Source organism: Bos indicus x Bos taurus, chromosome 3, assembly GCF_003369695.1.
Source record: "Bos indicus x Bos taurus breed Angus x Brahman F1 hybrid chromosome 3, Bos_hybrid_MaternalHap_v2.0, whole genome shotgun sequence".
Lineage (NCBI taxonomy): Eukaryota > Metazoa > Chordata > Mammalia > Artiodactyla > Bovidae > Bos > Bos indicus x Bos taurus.
This window is the reverse complement of record NC_040078.1, coordinates 35,149,858-35,174,044: the sequence shown is the minus strand read 5'-3', so window position 1 is coordinate 35,174,044 and position 24,187 is coordinate 35,149,858. Positions and strand designations below refer to the sequence as shown.

At 38.6% G+C, this 24,187-nt stretch overlaps 1 protein-coding gene across 2 annotated transcripts in view; it reads right to left on the bottom strand.

Moving 5' to 3' along the window:
* Positions 1 to 431: 431 nt before the first annotated feature.
* LOC113890481 (calcium-binding mitochondrial carrier protein SCaMC-1-like) overlaps positions 432 to 24,187 on the bottom strand; it is an 87,901-nt gene continuing 64,145 nt past the window's right edge. For both annotated transcript variants that reach the window (XM_027538352.1, XM_027538351.1), the window contains 4 exons: positions 13,591 to 13,698; positions 10,647 to 10,814; positions 1,775 to 1,925; positions 432 to 631 (listed from right to left, as the gene is read on the bottom strand). In XM_027538352.1, the coding sequence (XP_027394153.1) occupies positions 450 to 631; positions 1,775 to 1,925; positions 10,647 to 10,814; positions 13,591 to 13,698 (609 nt within the window). In that variant the 3' untranslated portion in view covers positions 432 to 449. The remainder of the gene's footprint in view (positions 632 to 1,774; positions 1,926 to 10,646; positions 10,815 to 13,590; positions 13,699 to 24,187) is intronic.

The window sequence follows — 24,187 nt, the reverse complement described above, 5'->3', positions numbered from 1 at the left end:
TTGCTTAAAAGAAGGGAACTAGACTGATCTTCCATACAACATCAATTTTAAATGCACTGATTTTTCTTCTAGTGTATAAAATATTTTCAAGCTCTGCTTTTTAAAAAATTGCTTAAATACAAAAGAGCTAACACAAACTGCTACAACTGACCAAATGTTTTCTACAGTGTTACTATGGTATCTTCCAACCCAATAAAAACAAGTTTCAAGTTAGGATTCTGAGAGTAGTGGGAAGTGTAAATTGAATCTGTGGATGTGAAGGATTTTAAATTAAAGAACTTTAACAGAATAATTATTTAATATATAGATTTTGTAACAGATAAAGAGAAAATATTTTAACAATTACTTGATATCTCTTTCCTTTGGGGGGGGGGGGAGTCAATTTCTCCTTACAAACGAAGTATTACCTTACAATTAGGTAATTATAGCAAAGGAAACAATTTGATATTCTACTTCTCAGTGAATCCCACATGTCCTTTCACTTTTTCAAAAGTCACACAGCTAATGCATACTGAAGGAAGCACCTTTATGATGTTTGGCGTGACACCCCTGAAAAATCCCCTCCTTCCTTCTTTGTTATATATATCTTGAATGAGCTGAATCATAGAGGTTGTTCCTTTTTCTTCCAGTGCTATAAAGGAAAAAATCAATGTAATACAATACTTAATCTAAAGATAGTTCAGTGGTTAAAATGAGAATTTATAGAGGTTGAAATTACTTCAGAGTATGCCTCTCTCCCTACCTGTAGAATTGTCCTGTGCAGTCCAAACTGTAGTCTCTAGACACATGAAGCTACACATTTTAATTAATTAAAATTAGGCAAAACCAGAAAATCAGTTTGTCAGTTGCACTAACAACATTTCAAGTGCTTGATAACCCTGTGTCATTAATGGCTACCATACTGGATAGCACAAATAAAAAACAATTCCATCACTGCAGAAAGCCCTCTTGGACAGCACTTGAAATTCTTTCACAAAGGACCTCAAAGGAGCATCTGTAATTGTGTATGACATACATAGTTTGATAGAGGGATACACAGATCTTCACCTGAACTGCAATATAAATTAAAAAAAAAAAAGTCTCACTAAAAAGAGGAGAAAAAGCATTTAAAAGAAGGTAACTTACCACATGACCCCTCGAATAGTTAACTCGGGATGACAATCAGATTATGTGGGGTTTCTTTTTCTTATCAAAAAGTGACACGTGTGTGTTTTCTTATAGTCTAAATTCCTAATATTTCACTTGAGAGAAACAAAAGCGATACCCTCTACCTAATATCTCTTGCTAAACGTACTAGAACACAGAATAACTGCATTCAGTTCCACAAGTGCATTAAGTTCCTGATGCAGACTATGATAAGAGCAGAACTAGGGGGAAATACGTGCATACTGAGCAAACGCTGACTCAATTTGAAGAAAGAAAAATCTTTTCTACTGTTCTGCATGGAACTGCCTAATTTGAAACTCCGTGGAAATCATCAATAATTGAAGGAAATGTGAAGAGTTCCAAATAGAACTTTGGAGAAGAAATAAAATCTAAAATTCACAAGACTCTGCAATAAAACAACAAATCCAAGATTCATGCTTTAAATTTCAGAGAATTAGCTTTTGATTTATGTATTAATTTTACCATTTTTGTTTTTGAAATCATTAATTTCTACTCATTTAAAACAATTTATTTTAACAGTCTTAAGTTAGTTCTTACTACTGTTTTCATTAAAATTATTTTAAATAACTTTTAAAACTTATGATTATTTGACTTATATAAAACTCACCTTGAGCCTGCATACGAGTTCTAATAAGGTTCAGAGGGAAGCTGGCCATCTGACCACAAGCATTAGACAGTGTACTACATCCCAGCAAAATCGCTATTCCAGGGTCTAGAGAGCCTCTTGCATGGTGTTCTAGCCAATGATTCTTCAAATGCTAGCAGAAAAAAGAGTAGTAAATACCCTATAACTACTATGCAAGTCTAAGCACAGCACAGCAAGTCTAAGTAGAACAAAGTTCATTGCTCACTCAGTTTCGATAAACATTTTTGAGTTAGCTTCTTGATTCAAGAATTATAAAGAGCATTTTCATCGATGTCATCTCATTTAATCCCTACAGAAATTTGTTAATATTGTCACCTCATTTTATAAATTTTATAAATGAAGAAAGTAATTCAGAGACTAATGAATTATCAGGTCAGAAAGGTGAAAAATGATAAGTCAAGCTTGGTCACTTGATTTTGGAACTGTTCTTTCCAAAATCTTCACAAGAGATTGTTCCTACTCTTCCTTGTACAGAGGAGGCACCTCTGGTGTCCTATTGGGCATCGAGTGCACAGATGTTTTCCAATAATGATTCATACACTCTCAGTGTGAGTTCTCTGTTTGCTCTCTGTTCATGCTTTATTTTGTTTTGCTTGATTGTTTTGGTCTGTGAGGATATTCAAAGACCCAGGCAAAATCTAGAGATTCTCAGAGGGATTAACAGGACACTGCAGAGAAGACTGAATAATGCACTCTAAATTAACAAACCCATATTTTCTCAAATTTTAAGACTGATTCATCTTTCTAGATTTGCTTTTCTGTGAGTAAAAATGGCCAGAAAAATTATATACAAATAACTGGTTGAAAATATCACTAGGTGCTTTTAGAACTACTCATTAATTAAAGGATACAACTCCACCATTATATACTGGGACAATTATTATCAAATATATAATTTGACACTTTTGAAAAAATAAGTTTCAAAATGTCCTTACTCAGTGTGCATTTATTAGAGTTATGCAATAATAAAGAGAGAAATGTGTAATGGCACTCTGTTACAACAACAAAAAATATTTAACTATAAAAATAAAAGAATGGAGGGAGCCCAATATAAACAGGGGCAAACAATTTATTTTAATACGATCATAGAAAAGAAAATAAATGTATGGTATAATATTGAATAAATTCTATGAAAATGTAATTTTCAGTGCTAAATGAAATTGGCTATCTTTCACATAATGGTGGTACCACTTACCAGAAATACCACTAGGCTTGTACCTAGAGAGATATTTTTCTTGTACTGAGAAAGAATTTTAAGTTAATCTAGTCACATACTCTCAATGTCCCTATAACCAAGGACATTGTTGGTTGGTATATATTGTTAAATATATGGTATATATTGTTATTTGCTGCTGCTGCTGCTAAGTCGCTTCAGTCGTATCCGACTCTGTGCAACCCCAGAGACGGAAGCCCACCAGGCTCCCCCGTCCTTGGGATTCTCCAGGCAAGAACACTGGAGTGGGTTGCTATTTCCTTCTCCAATGCATGAAAGTGAAAAGTGAAAGGGAAGTCACTCAGTCGTGTCCAATTCTTAGCGACCCCATGGACTACAGCCTACCAGGCTCCTCCATCCACGGGATTTTCCAGGCAAGAGTGCTGGAGTGGGGTGCCATTGCCTTCTCCATACATGGTATATATTGTTAAAGTGATCTACCTGAAGCAGATGAATAGCCATAAAGTGAAATGACTGGCTGAAGTAAGGGGAGCAAGCTACACTTCACTGGAAGGCTATTTACACTAGAGCTCTTGCCTCTCCCCCTACACCCCCCAATTACTACTCTACTCAATTCTCATTTTCACAACTGTATAATAGTATTTCAATTTTCTTAGTTTTAACTGATATTACATCAGATGTTTCTAGGGAGCTAAAAAACCTGAATTCCAGGCCTCTTCCAAGAACAATGATATCAGAATATCCTAGGATATAGCCCAAGAATCTTATTTTTTAAATAACCACAAGCAGATGATTCTGATATGCATATAGAGTTGAAAACAACTATTTTATCAGCTCTGAGGTCCTTAATTATTTTTTCAGACCCACCCCTCTTAACTATGACCTCATAACTATTCTGTAGCTTTTATGTTACTTATCAGTTCAGTTTAGTTCAGTAGCTCAGTCGTGTCCGACTCTTTGCCACCTCATGAATTGCAGCATGCCAGGCCTCCCTGTCCATCACCAACTCCCGGAGTTCACTCAAACTCATGTCCATCGAGTCAGTGATGCCATCCTGTCGTCCCCTTCTCCTCCTGCCCCCAATCCCTCCCAGCATCAGGGTCTTTTCCACTGAGTCAACTCTTCGCATGAGGTGCCAAAGTATTGGAGTTTCAGCTTCAGCATCAGTCCTTCCAAAGAACACCCAGGACTGACCTCCTTCAGGATGGACTGGTTGGATCTCCTTGCAGTCCAAGGGACTCTCAAGAGTCTTCTCCAACACCACAGTTCAAAAGCATAATTTCTTCGGTGCTCAGTTTTCTTCACAGTCCAACTTTCACATCCATACATGACCGCTGGAAAAACCATAGCCTTGACTAGACGGACCTTTGTTGGCAAGGTAATATCTCTGCTTATCAATATGCTATCTAGGTTGTTCATAACTTTCCTTCCAAGGAGTAAGCGTCTTTTAATTTCATGGCTACAATCACCATCTGCAGTGATTTTGGAGCCCAGAAAAATAAAGTCTGACACTGTTTCCACTGTTTCCCCATCTATTTGCCATGAAGTGATGGGACCAGATGCCATGATCTTAGTTTTCTGAATGTTGAGCTTTAAGCCAACTTTTTCACTCTCCTCTTTCACTCTCATCAAGAGGCTTTTTAGTTCCTCTTCACTTTCTGCCATAAGGGTGGTGTCATCTGCATATCTGAGGTTATCGATATTTCTTCCGGCAATCTTGATTTCAGTTTGTGCTTCTTCCAGCCCAGCGTTTCTCATGATATGCTCTGCATGTAAGTTAAATAAGCAGGGTGACAATATACAGCCTTGACGTACTCCTTTTCCTATTTGGAACCAGTCTGTTGTTCCATGTCCAGTTCTAACTGTTGCTTCCTGACCTGCATATAGGTTTCTCAAGAGGCAGGTCTGGTGGTCTGGTATTCCCATCTCTTTCAGAGTTTTCCACAGTTTATTGTGATCCACACAGTCAAAGGCTTTGGCATAGTCAATAAAGCAGAAATAGATGTTTTTTTGGAACTCTCTTGCTTTTTCAGTGATCTAGCAGATGTTGGCAATTTGATCTCTGGTTCCTCTACCTTTTCTAAAACCAGCTTGAACATCTGGAAGTTCACGGTTCACGTACTGCTGAAGCCTGGCTTGGAGAATTTTGAGCATTACTTTACTAGCATGTGATATGAGTGCAAATGTGTGGTAGTTTGAGCATTCTTTGGCATTGCCTTTCTTTGGCATTGGAATGAAAACTGACCTTTTCCTCCTGTGGCCACTGCTGAGTTTTCCAAATTTGCTGGCATATTCAGTGCAGCACTTTCACAGCATCATCTTTCAGGATTTGAAAGAGCTCAACTGGAATTCCATCACCTCCACTAGCTTTGTTCGTAGTGATGCTTTCACTTGACTTCACATTCCAGGATGTCTGGCTCTAGATGAGTGATCACACCATCGTGATTATCTGGGTCGTGAAGCTCTTTTTTGTATAGTTCTGTATATTCTTGCCACTTTTTGTTAATATCTTCTGCTTCTGTTAGGTCCATACCATTTCTGTCCTTTATCGAGCCCATCTTTGCATCAAATGTTCCCTTGGTATCTCTAATTTTCTTGAAGAGATCTCTAGTTTTTCCCATTCTGTTGTTCCCATGCTGCTGTGTGGACGCAGGAGGGCCAAGAGGAGCTACTCCACGTTCAAGGTCAAGAGGGGCGGCCATGAGGAGATACCCCACGTCCAAGGTAAGGAGCAGCGGCTGCGCTTTGCTGGAGCAGCCGTTAAGAGATACTCCACGTCCAAGGTAGGAGAAACCCAAGTAAGACAATAGGTGTTGCGAGAGGGCATCAGAGAGCAGACACACTGAAACCATAATCACAGAAAACTAGCCAATCTGATCACACGGACCACAGCCTTGTCTAACTCAATGAAACTAAGCCATGTTGTGTGGGGGCCACCCAAGACGGGAGGGTCATGGTGGAGAGGTCTGACAGAATGTCGTCCACTGGAGAAGGGAATGGCAAACCACTTCAGTATTCTTGCCTTGAGAACCCCATGAATAGTATGAAAAGGCAAAAAGGTAGGACACTGAAAGAGAAACTCCCCAGGTCGGTAGGTGCCCAATACGCTACTGGAGATCAGTAGAGAAATAACTCCAGAAAGAATGAAGGGATGGAATCAAAGCGAAAACAACACCCATTTATGGATGGGACTGGTGATAGAAGCAAGGTCCGATGCTGTAAAGAGCAATATTGCATAGGAACCTGGAATGTTAGGTCCATGAATCAAGGCAAATTGGAAGTGGTCAAACAGGAGATGGCAAGAATGAATGTTGACATTCTAGGAATCAGAGAATTAAAATGGACTGGAATGGGTGAATTTAACTCAGATGACCATTATATCTACTACTGTGGGAAGGAATCCCTTAGAAGAAATGGAGTAGCCATCACAGTCAACAAAAGAGTCTGAAATGCAGTACTTGGATACAATCTCAAAAACGACAGAATGATCTCTGTTAGTTTCCAAGGCAAACCATTCAATATTGTGGTAATCCAAGTCTATGCCCCAACCAGCAATGGTGAAGAAGCTGAAGTTGAACAGTTCTATGAAGACCTACAAGACCTTTTAGAACTAACACCCAAAAAAGATGTCCTTTTCATTATAGGGGCCTGGAATGCAAAAGTAGGAAGTCAAGAAACACCTGGAGTAACAGGCAAATTTGGCCTTGGAGTACAGAATGAAGCAGGGCAAAGGCTAATAGAGTTTTGCCAAGAGAACGCACTGGTCATAGCAAACACCCTCTTCCAGCAACACAAGAGAAGACTCTACACATGGACATCACCAGATGGTCAACACCGAAATCAGATTGATTATATTCTTTGCAGCCAAAGATGGAGAAGCTCTATACAGTCAGCAAAAGCAAGACCGGGAGCTGACTGTGGCTCAGATCATGAACTCCTTATTGCCAAATTCAGACTTAAATTGAAGAAAGTAGGGAAAACCACTAGACCATTCAGGTATGACCTAAATCAAATCCCTTATGATTATACAGTGGAAGTGAGAAATAGATTTAAGGGACTAGATCTGATAGACAAAGTGCCTGATGAACTATGGACAGAGGTTCGTGACATTGTACAGGAGACAGGGATCAAGACCATCCCCATGGAAAAGAAATTCAAAAGAGTAAAATGGCTGTCTGAGGAGGCCTTACAAATAGCTGTGAAAAGAAGATAAGTGAAAAGCAAAGGAGAAAAGGAAAGATATAAGCATCTGAATGCAGAGTTCTAAGGAGAGATAAGAAAGCCTTCCTCAGTGATCAGTGTTACTTATAATTCACAGTAAACGTCAGATGTCAACTTAATTCTTCTTCATAGGAGTGTTTCAAGTTTAAAGTAACTGGTTCAATAGAAAACTGTGAGACAATCATAAAGAGTAAATTCCTAGGTTAAAAATTGAAGTGATAAGTTTAGAGTAGAATATTTAGAATTTGAGTAATCGTCACAAATAGCTCTGGAGTATATTCAGCTCAGTTTGGGGGTTTTATTGCTCTTTCTTTTTTTAATTATACTATAGTTGAGTTATAATATTGTGTTAGTTTCAGGTGTACATCAGAGTTTTGTATATATATAAAATTTCAGATTCTTTTCCATTAGATAAGATATACTGAATATAGTTCCCTGTGCCATACAGTAAATTCTTATTTATCTATTATATATACATGACTGAGTGACTGAACTGAAATGAACTGAACTGAATGTGTATTTGCCAATTCTATGCTCTTAATTTGCAGCCACTTCCCCTTTGGTAATCAAATAAACCATATGTTTATTTTATGTGTCTCTGAGTCTGTTTCTGTTTTATAAATTAAATCATTTATACTATTTTTTAGATTCCACATATAAGTGATCAAATTGCCAACATAAGTTGACAGAAAAAGCAAGAGAACTCCAGAAAAACATCTACTTCAGCTTCATTGACTACACTAAAGCCTTTGACTGTGTGGAACACAACAAACTGTGGAAAATTCTTAAAGAGATGGAAATACCAGACCAACTTACCTGCCTCCTGAGAAATCTATATGCAGGTCAAGAAGCAACAGTGAGAACTGAACATGGAACAAAGGACTGGTTCCAAACTGAGAAAGGAGTATGTCAAGGCTGTATATTGTCACCCTGCTTATTTAACTTTTATGCAGAGTACTCATGTGAAATTCTGGGCTGAATGAAGCACAAGCTGGATCAAGACTGCCAGGAGAAATATCAATAACCTCAGATATGCAGATAACACCACCCTAATGGTAGAAAGAAAATAAAGTTTTTCACTGTTTCCAATGTCTCCCCATCTATTTGGCATGAAGTGATGGGACCAGATGCCATGATCTTCGTTTTTTGATTGTTGAATTTTAAGCCAGCTTTTTCACTCTCCCTTTCACTTTCATCAAGAAGCTCTTTAGTTCCTCTTCTTTGGAAAAATGTCTGTTTAGGACTTCTGTCCATTTTTTGGTTGAGTTGTTTGTTGTTGTTTTTCTTTTCTTTTTTTGATACTGAGGTATTTTTACATTTTAGAAATTATGCCTTTGTCAGTTGCATTGTTTGCAAATATTTTCTCATTCTGTAGGATGTACTTTCATTTTGTTTACAGTTTCCTTTTCTGTGCAAAAGTATTTCCCATTTGCTTATTTTTGCTTTAATTTCTTCTGTCTTAGGAGACTCATTTAAGAAAACATTGGTACAGGAAGGTAAATAAGATGGTGGAATAGAAGGACTTGGGCTCACCTTCTCTCAGGAAAACATCAAAATCACAACTAACTGCTAAAGAACCATAGATAAAATATGCACACTACTAGATAAAAGATCAAAAGGACCTAATGTATAGCACAGGGAATTCTGCTGGGAAAAGAATTGAAAAAGAAGGATATATGTATATATATAACTGAATCACTTTGATGTACACCAGAAACCAATACATTATAAATCAACTATCCTACAATATAAAATAAAAAAAATTTTTAAGCAAAATATTGGTATGATTTATCTCCAAGAATGTTTTGCTATGTCCTCTTCTATGAGTTTTATGGGTTCATGTATTATATCTAACTGTTTAGGCCACTTTGATTTATTTTTGTGTATGCTGTGAGGAAGTGTCCTAATTTCATTGATTTACATGAGGCTGTCTAGCTTTGCCAACACCACTTGCTGAAGAGGCTGTCTTTTCTCCATTGTATATTCCTTTCTCCTTTGTCAAAGATTAATTGATCACAGGTATGTGTGTTTATTTCTGGGCTCTCTACTGTTCAACTGATCTAGATATATATGTTTTTGTGCCAATGACATGCTTTTTGGTTACTGTAAATTTTGTAGTATTGTCTGAAGTCTAGGAGGGTTATGCCTCCACTTTATTCTTTTTCTTCAGTATTACTTATGCAATTCTGAGCCTTTTCTGTTCCATATAAGTTTTAGTATTATTTGTCCTAGTTCTATGAAAAATGTCATGTGTAATTTGATAGGGATTGCATTACATCTGTACATAGCATTGTGTAGTATGACCAATTTAACAATATTGATTTTTCCAATCCAAGATATCTTTCCAGTTTTTAAATCATCTTCAGTTTACTTTATCAATAATTTTTATTTCTCAGTGTACAGGTCTTTCACCTCCTTGGTTAGGTTTATTTCTAGGGTTTTTAAGCCCCAATTTTAGACAGGAATTTTTTTAACTTTCTTTTTTAATATTTCATTGTTAGTGTAAAGAAATTCAACAATTTCTGAGTGTTAATCTTGTACCTGCTACCTTGCAGAATTAATCATTTCTAGTAGTTTTTGTGTGGAGTCTTTAGGGTTTTCTATTAGAGTATCCTGTTATTTGCATATAATGACAATTTTACCTTTTCCCTTCCAATTTCCATATCTTTTAGGTTTTTTTGTTGTTTGATTGCTGTGACTAGGACTTCGAATACTATGTTGAATAGAAATGGGGAGAGTGGGCAATCCTTGTTTTGTTTCAGAATTTAGAAAGAAGGCTTTTATAATAGCTTTCACTGTTGAGTATTATATTGCTGTGGGTTTGTCATAAATATTCCCTCTATATCCTTTTGGTGAGAGATGCTCTCATGAATGGATGTTGAATTTTATCAAATGTTTTTTCTGCATTTATTGAGATGATCATGTGGTTTTCATCTTTTCTTTTGTTGATGTGCTGTATCACACTGATTGATTTGTGTATGCTGAACCATCTGTCTGATCCAGGGGTGGATCCAACTTGGTTGTGGTGTGTGATCTTTTTTTTGTGTTGCTGGGTTTGCAACAAAATCTGTTTGGATTTGTAACAAAAATGTGTTGAGCATTTTTGTATCTATATTCATCAAAGACACTGGCTTGCAATTTTCTTTTTTTGTAGTATGTTTGATTTTGCTATCAAGGTGATGGTGGCTTAGCAGAAAGGTCTTTCTTTATTATTACCAAAAACTAATTCAAACAAAAAAGAAAAAAACAAAAATTATTACTAGACTAGCAAACAACTAATATATAAAAAGAAAAACAAAATAAAACAATTCAGTTCACTTCTTGGTTGGAAGCTATTTCATAAAAAATCATTTATAGCCAGATTTTTAGAATAAAAACTAGTATTGAATCAAATTTTCAAATCTAACACAAAACATCATGTTATAAGAATAAGCTTACCTCATAAACACAAAGATCTATCCCTGCATAAGGTATAATTCCTAGCAAGTTAGGAATATAACCTTTGAAAAAGGCTCTAGCACCTTCTTGCTTCAGAAGCTGCTTGCCACAATCAATAATCCCTGAGTACTGTCCAGTTTTACCTACAGCCAGTCTGGTCTTTATAACCTAAATGTGAAATAATACAATAAAAATATATTGATCAGATTCACTCAACTTACCTAGCAATCAATTAAACTGTATTAGGTCATGATGTTTGCTAATTATCATAGAAATAAAAAAAGAAAGCAATCTCAAATATAATTTTAACTTTCTGCTAACTCTTAATTATAAACAACTGATACAGTACAGAGGTTTTTTTTTTTAATTATTTAAACAGGAAAATATAATTAAGCATTGTGGCTTTAATTGATATACCCACTCAAACACCTTTCATGTACTATAAGGAAACATATTCTAAATCAAACCAGCTGAGATAACCTTATTGATTTAAGATAAAGCAATAACATTCTTTAGGCAAGGATACTGAAGGTGGTAGCCATTCCCTTCTCCAGGGGATCTTCCCGACCCAGGGATCGAACCTGGTCTCCGGCATTGCATGCAGATTCTTTACTGTCTGAGCTACCAGGGAAGCCCAAAATAAAGCAGCTATAGTCAAAATTCAAATTTTCCAAAAGTGTATAGTCATGGTAAAGTGAACAACAAGTATGGAAAAAACATTCTATAATATGCTAAAAATACATACTCTGGGAACTATCATTAACAACAGGGTCTACAAACTAACTTAATATAACTTGGGTTCATTTTGTGCTCATAAAGTAGTAACATAACATGGGTTATGAAGACAATATAGCTTCTTGTAGGCTGTCTGTGATCCATCTTCCTATGTTTAGTGTAATTCTTCTGATAGAACTTCACTTATTGTCCTTTTAATTTCTATTAATCTAATTTAAGGGAGTTCCAGATACACTTCTTGAAGGAGGAAATGGCAACCCACTCCAGTACTCTTGCTTGGAGAATCCCATGGACAGAGGAGCCTGGCCAGCTCTGGCCCATAGGGTTGCAAAGAGTCAGACACAACTGAAGTGACTTAACATGCACACACACAGATATACTTGGAGAAAAGGCTCTCTAAAATATCCAAGACAAGAAAAACACAAACTTTGTCTTAATTGGGCAACTGTATATCTTGATGGAGCTTCCTCTGAGTAGTCAGTTGGAAGCCCTCTGTACGAACTTCTCTGTAGGACCCAACACTTTGGATAATCTCATTCTTAAAACTCTTTGCCTTCTCCAGGGCCGTGCACTCTCTTCTTACCCAAGTAAATTTTTTCTGCCTGCTTCCCTGGCATGTTTTTTGCTCCTTTCATTCTCTAAACTAAGATTTTCTCAAAAGTTAAAAATAAAATTATGACTTATTTCCAACCAATTTCAAGGCTTTAACTAACACTTCTTCACAGATGACATGTCAAGACTTGAAATCTCTCAAGTCTTAGTATTACATTTGCAACTGCCTGTAGAAAATCATAACTCAGTTGCCCACCAATAACTCAAATTAAATACAGGCAAACCTGAACTCATCATCTTTCAGAGTCTGGCTCACTTCCTCCGTTCTGTACCTCTGTTAGAGACCTAACTCAGACATAACTCTGCTAGACATTTGGGCACAGAACCCAGACAGAACTTTGCCATCTTCCTTTCCCTTTCTTCTGTTTTCCATTTCTCAAGTGGTCAGTTCTTATGACTGTTCTAATGTGAGTCAATTTCTCCTAGTCAATATCATATGTCAAGTCCTTATTATCACTTCTCTGAATGATAGCAATATCTTGTATCTAGTTATCTCATTTCTCTAGTCTCTGCTCCTCTAAAAAACTTTACCGGGATTACACTTCAAGCTCAAAAGTCTTCAATGGATCTTATTTTTTTAAGAAATTAAAGCTAAATTTCTTAAGTTGCATTGATAAGCTATTCTGATCTGGTCCCAGACCATTATTTATAGTATTATCCTATCTCCACCTGAATATCTGCTCTTATATCCCCATTCCTTTGCTCAAGTTGTTATTTACACTTAAAATCCACTTCCTTATCATCTCCAAACATCCAAATTCTAAGTCAAACTCACACATTCAACTCATGTCCTTCATGAAATCCATTAACTAGAATAATATCTCCCTTCTGAATTTCCGTAATACTTGGTACTGATCTCCCTTCTAGAATTTATATTTATATTTTGACCCACTCCAGTATTCTGGCCTGGAGAATTCCATGGACTGTATAGTTCTTGGGGTTGCAAAGAGTTGGACACAACTAAGCAACTTCCACTTTCACTTTTCATCATTACTGATGTACATATTCTATCTCCCCTTCTGGACTATAATAAGCTCCATGACCAAAATGCCTGTCTGATTCAACTCTGGATCCAGATAAATACTTTAAAGTATGTGGGTGTTCAATACAAATTTGATTTTATTAATGAATAAGTGATTCTATCAATTAATTGGAGAAATGAAATTATTTGTCTTCTTAGTTCCCTGGTGGTTCAGAGGGTAAAGCGTCTGCCTGCAATGCAGAAGACCTGGGTTCAATCCCTGGGTCAGGAAGATCCCCTGGAGAAGGAAATGGCAACCCACTCCAGTACTCTTGCCTGGAAAATCCCATGGACAGAGAAGCCTAGTAGACTACAGTCCATGGGGTCAACAAAGAGTCGGACACAACTGAGCAACCACACTTTCACTTTCACAGTACAATACTAATTTTATCCTAAACCAAAAAAGACTGGGCAACTGACAGTTACTAAGGGCAACTGACACTTCACGTGAGACACATCTTATAGCTATAATGCTTTTTATTGTATAAAATACTGATCTGTGATTCACTTGTTTTTTTTAAATTAAAATTTGCATTAAAAACATTTCTTTAGTTAAAATTTTATCATAGTACATACCTCCATAGGGTAAATACAGGTCTGTGCAGTTGCACCAGCCAATGAACCAGATATAAATCTTTCAATAATTCCTATTTTAGCACCATCAGAACTAAGCCATTTCTTATACTGTATAAATAAAAATATTAAAATGTATAAAATTACTGAAATGGAATATACATTGTTTCTTTGTTTATAACATTAACATTAGTAACAATTATTTGAAAAAGTATTTCAGACACCCAACATTAGAATATCTAGTGGAATATCTAGTACAATATCTGATTTTAACTTTATGTAATTAATTGTCTAAGATAATAAGTAAGACCCCTCTATTTTGGCCTCCTTTTCCTCTTTTCTTCTGCAGAATAAGGTAGATATTCATGAATTCAGTATTTCATAAAAGGCATGCAAATGACACAAAGGAACTGTATTCTCTTATCTCTTTTTGGCCCCACCCCTTACACATGGAACATACTTCATATTTTTGGATAGTAGATAATCAGAAATAGTAACTTTATGTGAGAGGTTTTTTGTTACAAAGAACAACAGTTTCCTGTTGTTAGCTTAATAACAGATTATTGAATTACATGTGGAAATAAGGAAAACAGAAATATCAGTGTAAAGGTCAGGCTTCACGGGGACTAAACTAAGTTTCATGAAAATTGAAACTGGAAACTCATTTAGGATCCAAGATAACCTCAGCAAGCAGATTATCCTGTTACTTCCTAGGCAAAATGTTTTTTCCATTTGCCTCTTCTGATGGTCTTTCATCAACATGATTCAGCCACTCTCTATGAACTAACTCTCTGGTCCTCAAATCAGTAACTCCCCATCAGAAAGTGTGATGGTTCACTTAACATGTCAGAGACTGCTATCTGTTCCCATGCGTGTGTGCTAAGTCACTTCAGTCGTGTCTGACTCTGTGACCCTATGGACTGTAGCCTGCCAGGATTCTCTGTCTATGGGATTCTCCAGGCAAGAATACTGGAATGGGTTGCCATTTCCTCCTAGAGGGGATCTTCCTGACCCAGGGATTGAACGTGCATCTTTTACGTCTCCTTCATTGGCAGGTGGGTTCTTTACCACTAGCACCACCTGGGAAGCCTAGTACTATCTATTCCTAGTCTTATTTGTTCCCAATACCCTTTATCTTTTTCTTCCATTTAGTGTAACACAGCTGACTCAGCTACAAACTACATTTTCCTCTTCTTCCTTGCAATAGACTGCAAGTTTAAATGATTAATTTTGGCTAATGAGATGTGAGGGGAAGTTAAATATGGAAATTCTGAGACATCTTCTTAAACTAAACTATCCTAAACTCCTTTTTCCTTCACCTGGGAAATGGCAAAGGCGGGTGCAGCCTTGGAACACATATATTGAAGATGGCAGAGTTGTACAGCTAGCCCCAGACCACTTGCTTCTATCTTACTTAAGCTACTGTATTTTGAACTCCCTTTGTTAAAACATCTTAGAAAGAACCCTAAAGAGTACAAAAATTGGTTACTAGATGAATGGTGATGCCATAACTAAAACCTAAAATATGTGGCAATGGCTTTATTATTGAGATACAGATATTACACTCTAAGAAGGTGATGATCTTCCTAATGCTCTGTGGAAATGCTTGATAAATTACCTCCTGTGATAACTTAGAAGGAAGACCATGTGCTTTCTGAGCCTGAAGTTACAGGAAAACTAACTGTAAAACCTCAGAATGCTGGACAGTGTTGCCTGTTCCTTGATGCTTTTAGCAAGATCTGGGAGACAGGAGTTCTCTCTGCCTGTCTGCCTTAAGGTCTTCTCAAAAGCTAGTTTGTAAGCACAGTTGGAAGGAAATAGAGCTCTGCAAAGGGAGTTGTCACTGCCTGACTCAACAGTCAAGAAATGTGGAGTTTCCAAGTAGGGAAAGTTACCAGCACAGAAGCTGGTAATGACATTGTCCTAAAGAACTTATCTACAAAAATCACATCGAGGGTGCTGTCATCTGTCAGGCTATTATTTCAGTTAATATCAACATAGCATACTATAAAAAAATGACAAAGAGAAGGAATAACTGAGCATAGGAACTGGAAAATAAAATATCAGGAAAAATATTTTTGGGTGTGGTTACTTTGCATGGTACTGACCAGAAACAAACAGACAAGAAGTATAAGAAATTTTGAAAGAATGATATTGCTAGAAAGCCCATGATCATAGCCTATAAAATCCTGTATTTTTATTGATCTCTAACGCAACTCTGAGGCCCTCAAACAGCAGGCAGATAGCTGGCCATGGCAGACATTTCCAGAAGCCTCCATCATATCTGGACAGTTTTGTGTAGACTCACAGGCAAAATGATTATCTGAGGAGGATTTACAAATAGCTGAGAAAAGAAGAGAAGACAAGGGCAAAGGAGAAAAGGAAAAATATACCCATTTGAATGAAGAGTTCCAAAGAATAGCAAGGAAAAATAAGAAAGCCTTCTTAAGTGAACAGTGCAAAGAAATAGAGGAAAACAACAGAATGGTAAAGACTAGCGACCTCTTCAAGAAAATTAGAGATATAAAGGAAACATTTTATGCAAAGATGGGTGCAATAAAGGACAGGAATAGTATGGATCTAACAGAAGCAGAAGATACTAAGAAGAGGTGTCAAGAATACACAGAAGAACTATACAAAAAATATCTTAATGACCCAGATAACCACGATGGTGTGATCACTCACCTGGAGCCAGACATCCTGGAATGGGAAGTCAAGTGGGCCTTAGGAAGCATCTCTACAAACAAAGCTAGTGGAGGTGATGGAATTCCATGTGAGCTATTTCAAATCCTAAAAGATGATTCTGTGAAAGTGCTACATTTGGAAAACTCAGCGATGGCCACAGAACTGGAAAAGGACAGTTTTCATTCCAATCCCAAAGAAGGGCAATGCCAAACAATGTTCAAACTACTGCACAATTGCATTCATTTCACATACTAGCAAGGTAATGCTCAAAATCTTTCAAGCTAGGCTTCAACAGTACGTGAACCAAGAACTTCTAGGTGTATGAGCTGGATTTAGAAAAGGCAGAGGAGCCAGAGATCAAATTGCCAACATCTGTTGGATCACAGAAAAAGCTAGAGAATTCAAAAAAAAAATCTATTTCTGCTTCACTGACTATGCTAAAGCCTCTGTGTAGTTCACAACAAGTTATGGAAAATTATTAAAGAGATGGGAATAGCAGACCACCTTACTGTTTCCTGAGAAATCTGTATACAGGTCAAGAAGCAACAGAATAAAACATGTAGCAACAGACTGGTTCAAAATTGGGAAAGGAATATGTCAAGGCTGTATATTGTCATCCAGCTTATTTAACTTCTATTCAGAATACACCATGCAGAATGCTGGGCTGGATGAAGCATGATCTGAAATCAAGATTGCTGGGAGAAATATCAATAACCTCAGATATGCAGATGACACCACCCTAATGGCAGAACGTGAAGTTGAACTAAAGAGCTTCTTGTTGAAGGTAAAAGAGGAGAGTGAAAAAGCTGGCTTAAAACTCAACATTCAAAAAACTAAGATCATGGCATCCAGTCCCATCAGTTCAGTTCAGTTCAGTTCAGTTCAGTCGCTCAGTCATGTCCGACTCTTTGCGACCCCATGAATCGCAGCACACCAGGCCTCCCTGTCCATCACCAACTCCCGGAGTTCACTCAGACTTACATCCATTGAGTCAGTGATGCCATCCAGCCATCTCATCCTCTGTCGTCCCCTTCTCCTCCTGCCCCCAATCCCTCCCAGCATCAGAGTCTTTTCCAATGAGTCAACTCTTCGCATGAGGTGACCAAAGTTCTGGAGTTTCAGCTGCAGCATCACTTCATGGCAAATAGATGGGCAAACAATGGAAACTTATTTTGGGGGGTTCCAAAATCATGTGGATGGCGACTGCAGCCATGAAATTAAAAGATGCTTGCTCCTTGGAAGAAAAGCTATGACAACGTATTAAAAAGCAGAGACGTTACTTTGCAACAAAGGTCCATCTAGTCAAAGCTATGGTTTTTCCAGGAGTCATGTATGGATGTGAGAGTTGGACCATAAAGAAGGCTGAGCATTGAAGAATTGGTGCTTTAGAACTGTGGTGTTGAAGAAGACTCTTGAGAGTCCCTTGGACTGCAAGGAGATCAAACCCGTCAATCCTAAAGGAAATCAGTCCTGAATATTCATTGGAAGGACTGATGCTAAAGCTGAAGCTCCTAACATTGGCTACCTGAGGCGAAGAGCTGACCATTAGAAAAGACCCTGATGCTGGGAAAGAGGAGAAGGAGACAACAGAGGACAAACTGGTTGGATGGCATCACCAACTCAATGGACATGAGTTTGAACAAACTCAGTGAGATGGTGAAGAACGAGGAAGCCTGGCATGCTGCAGTCCATGAGGTTGCAAAGAGTTGGACATGACTGAATAACTGAACAACAACAACAGTGGCAGAATCCCATCTAAAGAAAAAGCCTCTCATCTCTCTGTTTTTCTGCCTTAGGGTCTTCTGAAAATCTATGGGAGCCTGTTGAACCTAGAAGTCTGGAAAGTTAAAGTCCTAAGATCATTCTTCAAATAACTGGGGATAGGAAATGGTAAGGGCTTCCCTTTGTGGCTCAGCAGTAAAGAACTCACATGCCAATGAAGGAGATATAGCTTCCATCCTTCGGGTCTGGAACAGCCTCTGGAGAAGGAAAAGGCAACCCACTCTAGTATTCTTGCCTGGGAAATCCCATGGACAGAGGGGTCTGGCAGGCATCATGTAGTTCATGGGGTTGCAAAGAGTTGGTCATGACTTAGCAATTGAACAATAAGAAATTGGTAAATAAATGCCTTATCTCCTTTCCTCAGATGGATAATCCTGGGGACTATTCTGTCCACTTCTTACAAGTTCTGGCAGAATCAAGCCCCTACCACCTATAGCTGAACCCTCATTTATGTACACTTATATTGGCTTTTCTTCCTTCTGTGTCTTACTGCATCAGTCCATCCAATGAATTCCAATTCACCTCTGGGTGAATCCAAACCTAAACATTTGGTACCACTTCCAAAGTGGTCCTATCTGCCAGTTAAAGACTGTCAGAGTGGATCAAAAACCAAAATCCAAATGTATGTTGGCTACAAGAAATCAACTTTAAATTTAAAGACACATATGTTAAATGCAAATGAGTGGAGAAAAATATACCATGCTAACAGTAATCAAAACAAAGTGGGAGTAGTGATATTAATTTCAGATAGAGCTGACTTCAGAGCAAGGAAAGTTATCAGGGATAAAGATAAAGGGGTCAGTTCTACAAAATGACATATTAATCATTAAATAATAGTCCTGATAGAACTGCAAAGAGAAACAGATGAATGTATTATAATAGTTGGAGATTTCAACATCTTCTATCAGAAATGGATATTTCCGCTGGGCAGAATATCAGTAATAACATAGCTGAACTAAATAACACCATTATTCAACTGGAAATAACTGACATCCATAGACTACTTCATCCAACAACAGCAGACTGCACATTTTTCTTAAGAACACATGGAACACTCACCAAGACAGACCATATTTTGGACCATAAAACACACCTTAACAAATTTAAAAGAACAGAAATAAAACAATATCTGCTTCTCAGACCACAAAGGAATTAAACTAGAAATTAATGATAGATAATTGGAAAATACCAAAATATGTGGAGATTAAACAAAACACTTCTTTTAAGTAACACACTGGTCAAAGAAGAAATCTCAAGAGAAATTTTAAAATATTTTAACTAAATGAAAATAAAAACACTATCAAAATTAGTGGGAAGCTGTACTTAAAGGAAAGTTTATAGTTTTGAATGTACACACTAGAAGAAAGATAAAAATGAATGTTTCCACCTTAGGAAAATAGAAAAAGAAGAGCAAATCAAGCCAAGGGTAAGCAGAAGAAAAGTAATAATAATTAGAATAGAAATCAATGAAATTGAAAATAGGAAATCAATAGCTAAAATCAACAAAAATCAAATGCTGGTTTTTTGAAATGTGGTGCTAGAAGGTAAGCCTGCTCATATTATTAGAACTGAATCACTCACCGGTCACAGGCAACAAACACATGATTCAGTTCAGTTCACTTCAGTTCAGTCGCTCAGTCGTGTCCGACTCTTTGCAACCCCATGAAGCACAGCACACCAGGCCTCCCTGTCCATCACCTTCTCCCGGAGTTCACTCGAACTCACATCCATCGAGTCGGTGATGCCATCCAGCCATCTCATCCTCTGTCGTCCCCTCTTCTTCCTGCCCCCAATCCCTCCCAGCATAGTAGTAGTCAATGGGATGATGGTAACTTATGGTATGCTGTGGCGTTACCATTACTAAGATTTTTAGTCATAGTGGCTTGGGATGAGGTACTGGTAGAAAGAAAAGCATCAAATCAACAAGTATCATAATACTTGAACAATGTGACGTAAAGACTGTGGACCTGACTGGCTATGATTCACTGCTTTAGAAACTTTGAAGAAAGAGAATGTCAAGTTTAGGTCAGTCAACTATCATTTTAAAAAATATGAACACTAAAATGCCTTCCTGGCAGCAATTTAAAGAGACCCTAATCTCCTGCCCCTGGCCTCAGCGATAGGGTAGCTCGTCTCAGCCACCTCCCCTGACCTCAGCTGTGGGGTAGCTCATCTCGGGCGCACCCCTGACCTCGGACGTGGGGTAGCTCCTCTAGGTTGCAAATTTGGAAAACTCAGCAGTGGCCACAGGACTGGAAAAGGTCAGTTTTCATTCCAATCCCAAAGAAAGGCAATGCCAAAGAATGCTCAAACTACCAAACAACTGCACTCATCTCACACGCTAGTAAAGTAATGCTCAAAATTCTCCAAGCCAGGCTTCACCAATATGTGAACCGTGAACTTCCTGATGTTCAAGCTGGTTTTAGAAAAGGCAGAGGAACCAGATATCAAATTGCCAACATCTGCTGGATCATCGAAAAAGCTAGAGAGTTCCAGAAAAACATCTATTTCTGCTTTATTGACAATGGCAAAGACTTTGACTGTGTGGATCACAATACACTGTGGAAAATTCTGAAAGAGATGGGAATACCAGACCACTTGACCTGCCTCTTGAGAAACTTGTATGCAAGTCAGGAAGCAATAGTTAGAACTGGACATGGAACAACAGACTGGTTTCAAATGGGAAAAGGAGTACGTCAAGGCTGTATATTGTCACCCTGCTTACTTAACTTATATGCAGAGTACATCATGAGAAACGCTGGGCTGGATGAAGCACAAGCTGGAATCAAGATTCCCTGGAGAAATATCAATAACCTCAGATATGCAGATGACACCACCCTTATGGCAGAAAGTGAAGAGGAACTAACAAGCCTCTTGATGAAAGTGAAATAGAAGAGTGAGAAATGTTGGGCTTAAAGCTCAACATTCAGAAAACTAAGACCATGGCATCTGGTCCCATCATTTCATGGGAAATAGATGGGGAAACAGTGGAAACAGTGGCTGACTTTATTTTGGGGGGCTCCAAAATCACTGCAGATGGTGACTGCAGCCATGAAATTTAAAGACGCTTACTCCTTGGAAGGAAAGTTATGACCAACCTAGCTGCTACTGCTGCTAAGTCGCTTCAGTCGTGTCCGACTCTGTGCAACCCCATAGATGGCAGCCCACCAGGCTCCCCCGTCCCTGGGATTCTCCAGGCAAGAACAGTGGGGTGGGTTGCCATTTCCTTCTCCAATGCATGAAAGGGAAAAGTGAAAGGGAAGTCGCTCAGTCGTGTCCGACTCTTTGCAACCCCACGGTCTGCAGCCTACCAGGCTCCTCTGTCCATGGGATTTTCCAGGCAAGAGTACTGGAGTAGGGTGCCATTGCCTTCTCCATGACCAACCTAGACAGCATATTAAAAAGCAGAGATATTACTTTGCCAACAAAGGTCCGTCTAGTCAAGGCTATGGTTTTTCCAGTGGTCATATATGGATGTGAGAGTTGGACTGTGAAGAAAGCTGAGTGCTGAATAATTGATGCTTTTGAACTGTGTTGTTGAAGAAGACTCTTGAGAGTCCCTTGGACTGCAAGGAAATCCAACCATTCCATTCTAAAGGAGATCACTCCTGGGTGTTCATTGGAAGGACTGATGCTAAAGCTGAAACTCCAATACTTTGGCCACCTCATGCGAGGAGTTGACTCATTGGAAAAGACCCTGATGCTGGGAGGGATTAGGGGCAGGAGGAGAAGGGGATGACAGAGGATGAGATGGCTGGATGGCATCACCAACTCAACGGACATGAGTTTAAGTAAGCTCCAGGAGTTGGTGATGGACAGGGAGGCCTGGTGTACTGGGATTCATGAGGTCGCAAAGAGTCGGACATGACTGAGGGACTGAACTGTACTGAACTGAATCTCCTGCAGGTGGAGAATAAATTACTGAAAATCAGACCCAGCATATAAATGTAAAGGTACCAGAGTTGCAAAGGAAACTGAAGGCACAGCTTCAAAAGATCTCCTATGCTAAAATGAGGATGTTCACTGGGAGGGAGTAGGACCCTAATACATGAGATGGAGACATCTGGAGTATGTGCCTGAGAACCCTGAACTCCAGGATTCTCCAAAACCTTTCAATTCAGCAAAAAGTTATCCTCTTCCCACTGCTCTAGCAGAGCAGCCTCTCCTTGTCCAGAGGCCATGCAAAGGCCTCAAAAAGGCAGATGTACAAGATGATGCCTGTCTCTCTCCCACCTCCTCTTATTGCCTCCTAACCAATAATTTTTATAAGGTTAGGTCTCAGATAGCCTGGCGAGGAAATAAAGCCCGTGTCCTAGGAATAAATATCATTCTGATCAAATTGTTGCAGGACCTGGAAAATATAGACTAGAAGGGACCAGTTGAACATGTATAGGAGTGGATCATAAGTCTTGAATAGTGGGCTTATCAGGAGTGGAGAAGGCAATGGCACCCCACTCCAGTACTGTTGCCTGGAAAATCCCATGGATGGAGGAGCCTGGCAGGCTGCAGTCCATGGGGTCACTAAGAGTCAGACACGACTGAGTGACTTCACTTTCACTTTTCACTTTCATGCATTGGAGAAGGAAATGGCAACCCACTCCAGTGTTCTTGCCTGGAGAATCCCAGGGACGGGGGAGCCTGGTGGGCTGTCATCTATGGGGTCGCACAGAGTCGGACACAACTGAAGCGACTTAGAGGTGGCAGCAGCAGGAGTGGAATATAATGCTGGACAAAGGAGACTTTATTCATGTTGAACACTCTCCCATGACATAGGACATCTGAAACCTGTCCTAATATGCTGATGGGATGGACCTTTAAAGCTTGGACACAATTATGACTGACAGTAAATGAGGTAGAGATGCCAAAGCTTTGGTAGAGTGTGGAGGAAGGAATCAGTAGACTCAGGAAGGTGGAAATATCAGAATGAATTTTATCTTGAGATTGACAAACCTTCTAGTCGAGCATGTTTCTAGGATGAGACGGAGCCCTTGTTGAGAAGTCCAGTGATAGCTGTTATGAGGGTTGACAGCAGAGGATGCTGCCATGGAACTAGATTCAGTGGTATAAAAGGAAATGGAAAATTCCAGAATAGCAGAGTCAAAATGATGGCACTTCCTCATCAGATGCAAGATGAATATAATTATCTTAAAAGACAACAAGACTGGAGTTGCAACTAGGATACCCTAACCCACAGGGATAATTTGATGGCTAATTACCCATGGACTTCCTAGGGGCCAGATAATGAGCTATACTCAAGCAGTAATAAGTACATACTTGAGAACCATTTGATTTGCATAATCAGACAAAAGAATTTCACCTGGACCATCTGCCTCCAGCAATCTTATTTAATTTCCTCTATCCATTAGCTTTTCCACTTTCCTGGAATACCAACTCATGTCTTCTCCTCCTTCCTCATACCTCCACATGTCCTTGCTTCCCATTTCATTGAAGAAGCTGAAGCACTAGAAAGAAATCTTCCACAAACCCACCTGCATCTGTGCCCACATAGTAGAGCTTCATCTCGAACTATGGATGAAGTGCCTACCCAAAGCCAAACCCTTCCATGAGCACTAGTTCCCATCTTCTTTCACCCTCTCAGAGACTCAAGGATAATAATAATTTATATTACTTGCACTACCCTCTCTTCTATCCTGTCATTAATGGTCCCCTCTTTACTGGATCTTTCTCCTAAGTATACAAACACGCTATTGCTTCTTCCATTTTTAGAAAATTCTCTATCCCACATCTTCCTATAGTTACCACTCAATTGCTCTCATTTCTTCATAGAAAAACTCCTTGAAAGAGTTGTCAGTTCTTACTGTCTCCAATTTCTATCATGTTTTCTCCATAGCATTTATCAACATCTGATTTGTTTGCCGCTGTATCCCCAGAACCTCAAATAAGGTCTAGAACACATTAAGTGCTCAAGAAAAGTCTGTTGCTGAAAGAAACATTTCTTGAATGAGTAAGCAAATCCCAATTTAAATAAGTGATGTATGTTTTTAAGATGTGCATTACAAGTAAGTCTAGTATCCTATACAACCATCCATTTGCTTTTAAACAATTTGGGTTGAGAAAGGATAGTATTTATTTTTTATCCTTTCTTAAAATTTTGAGGTCATCTGACTTTGTA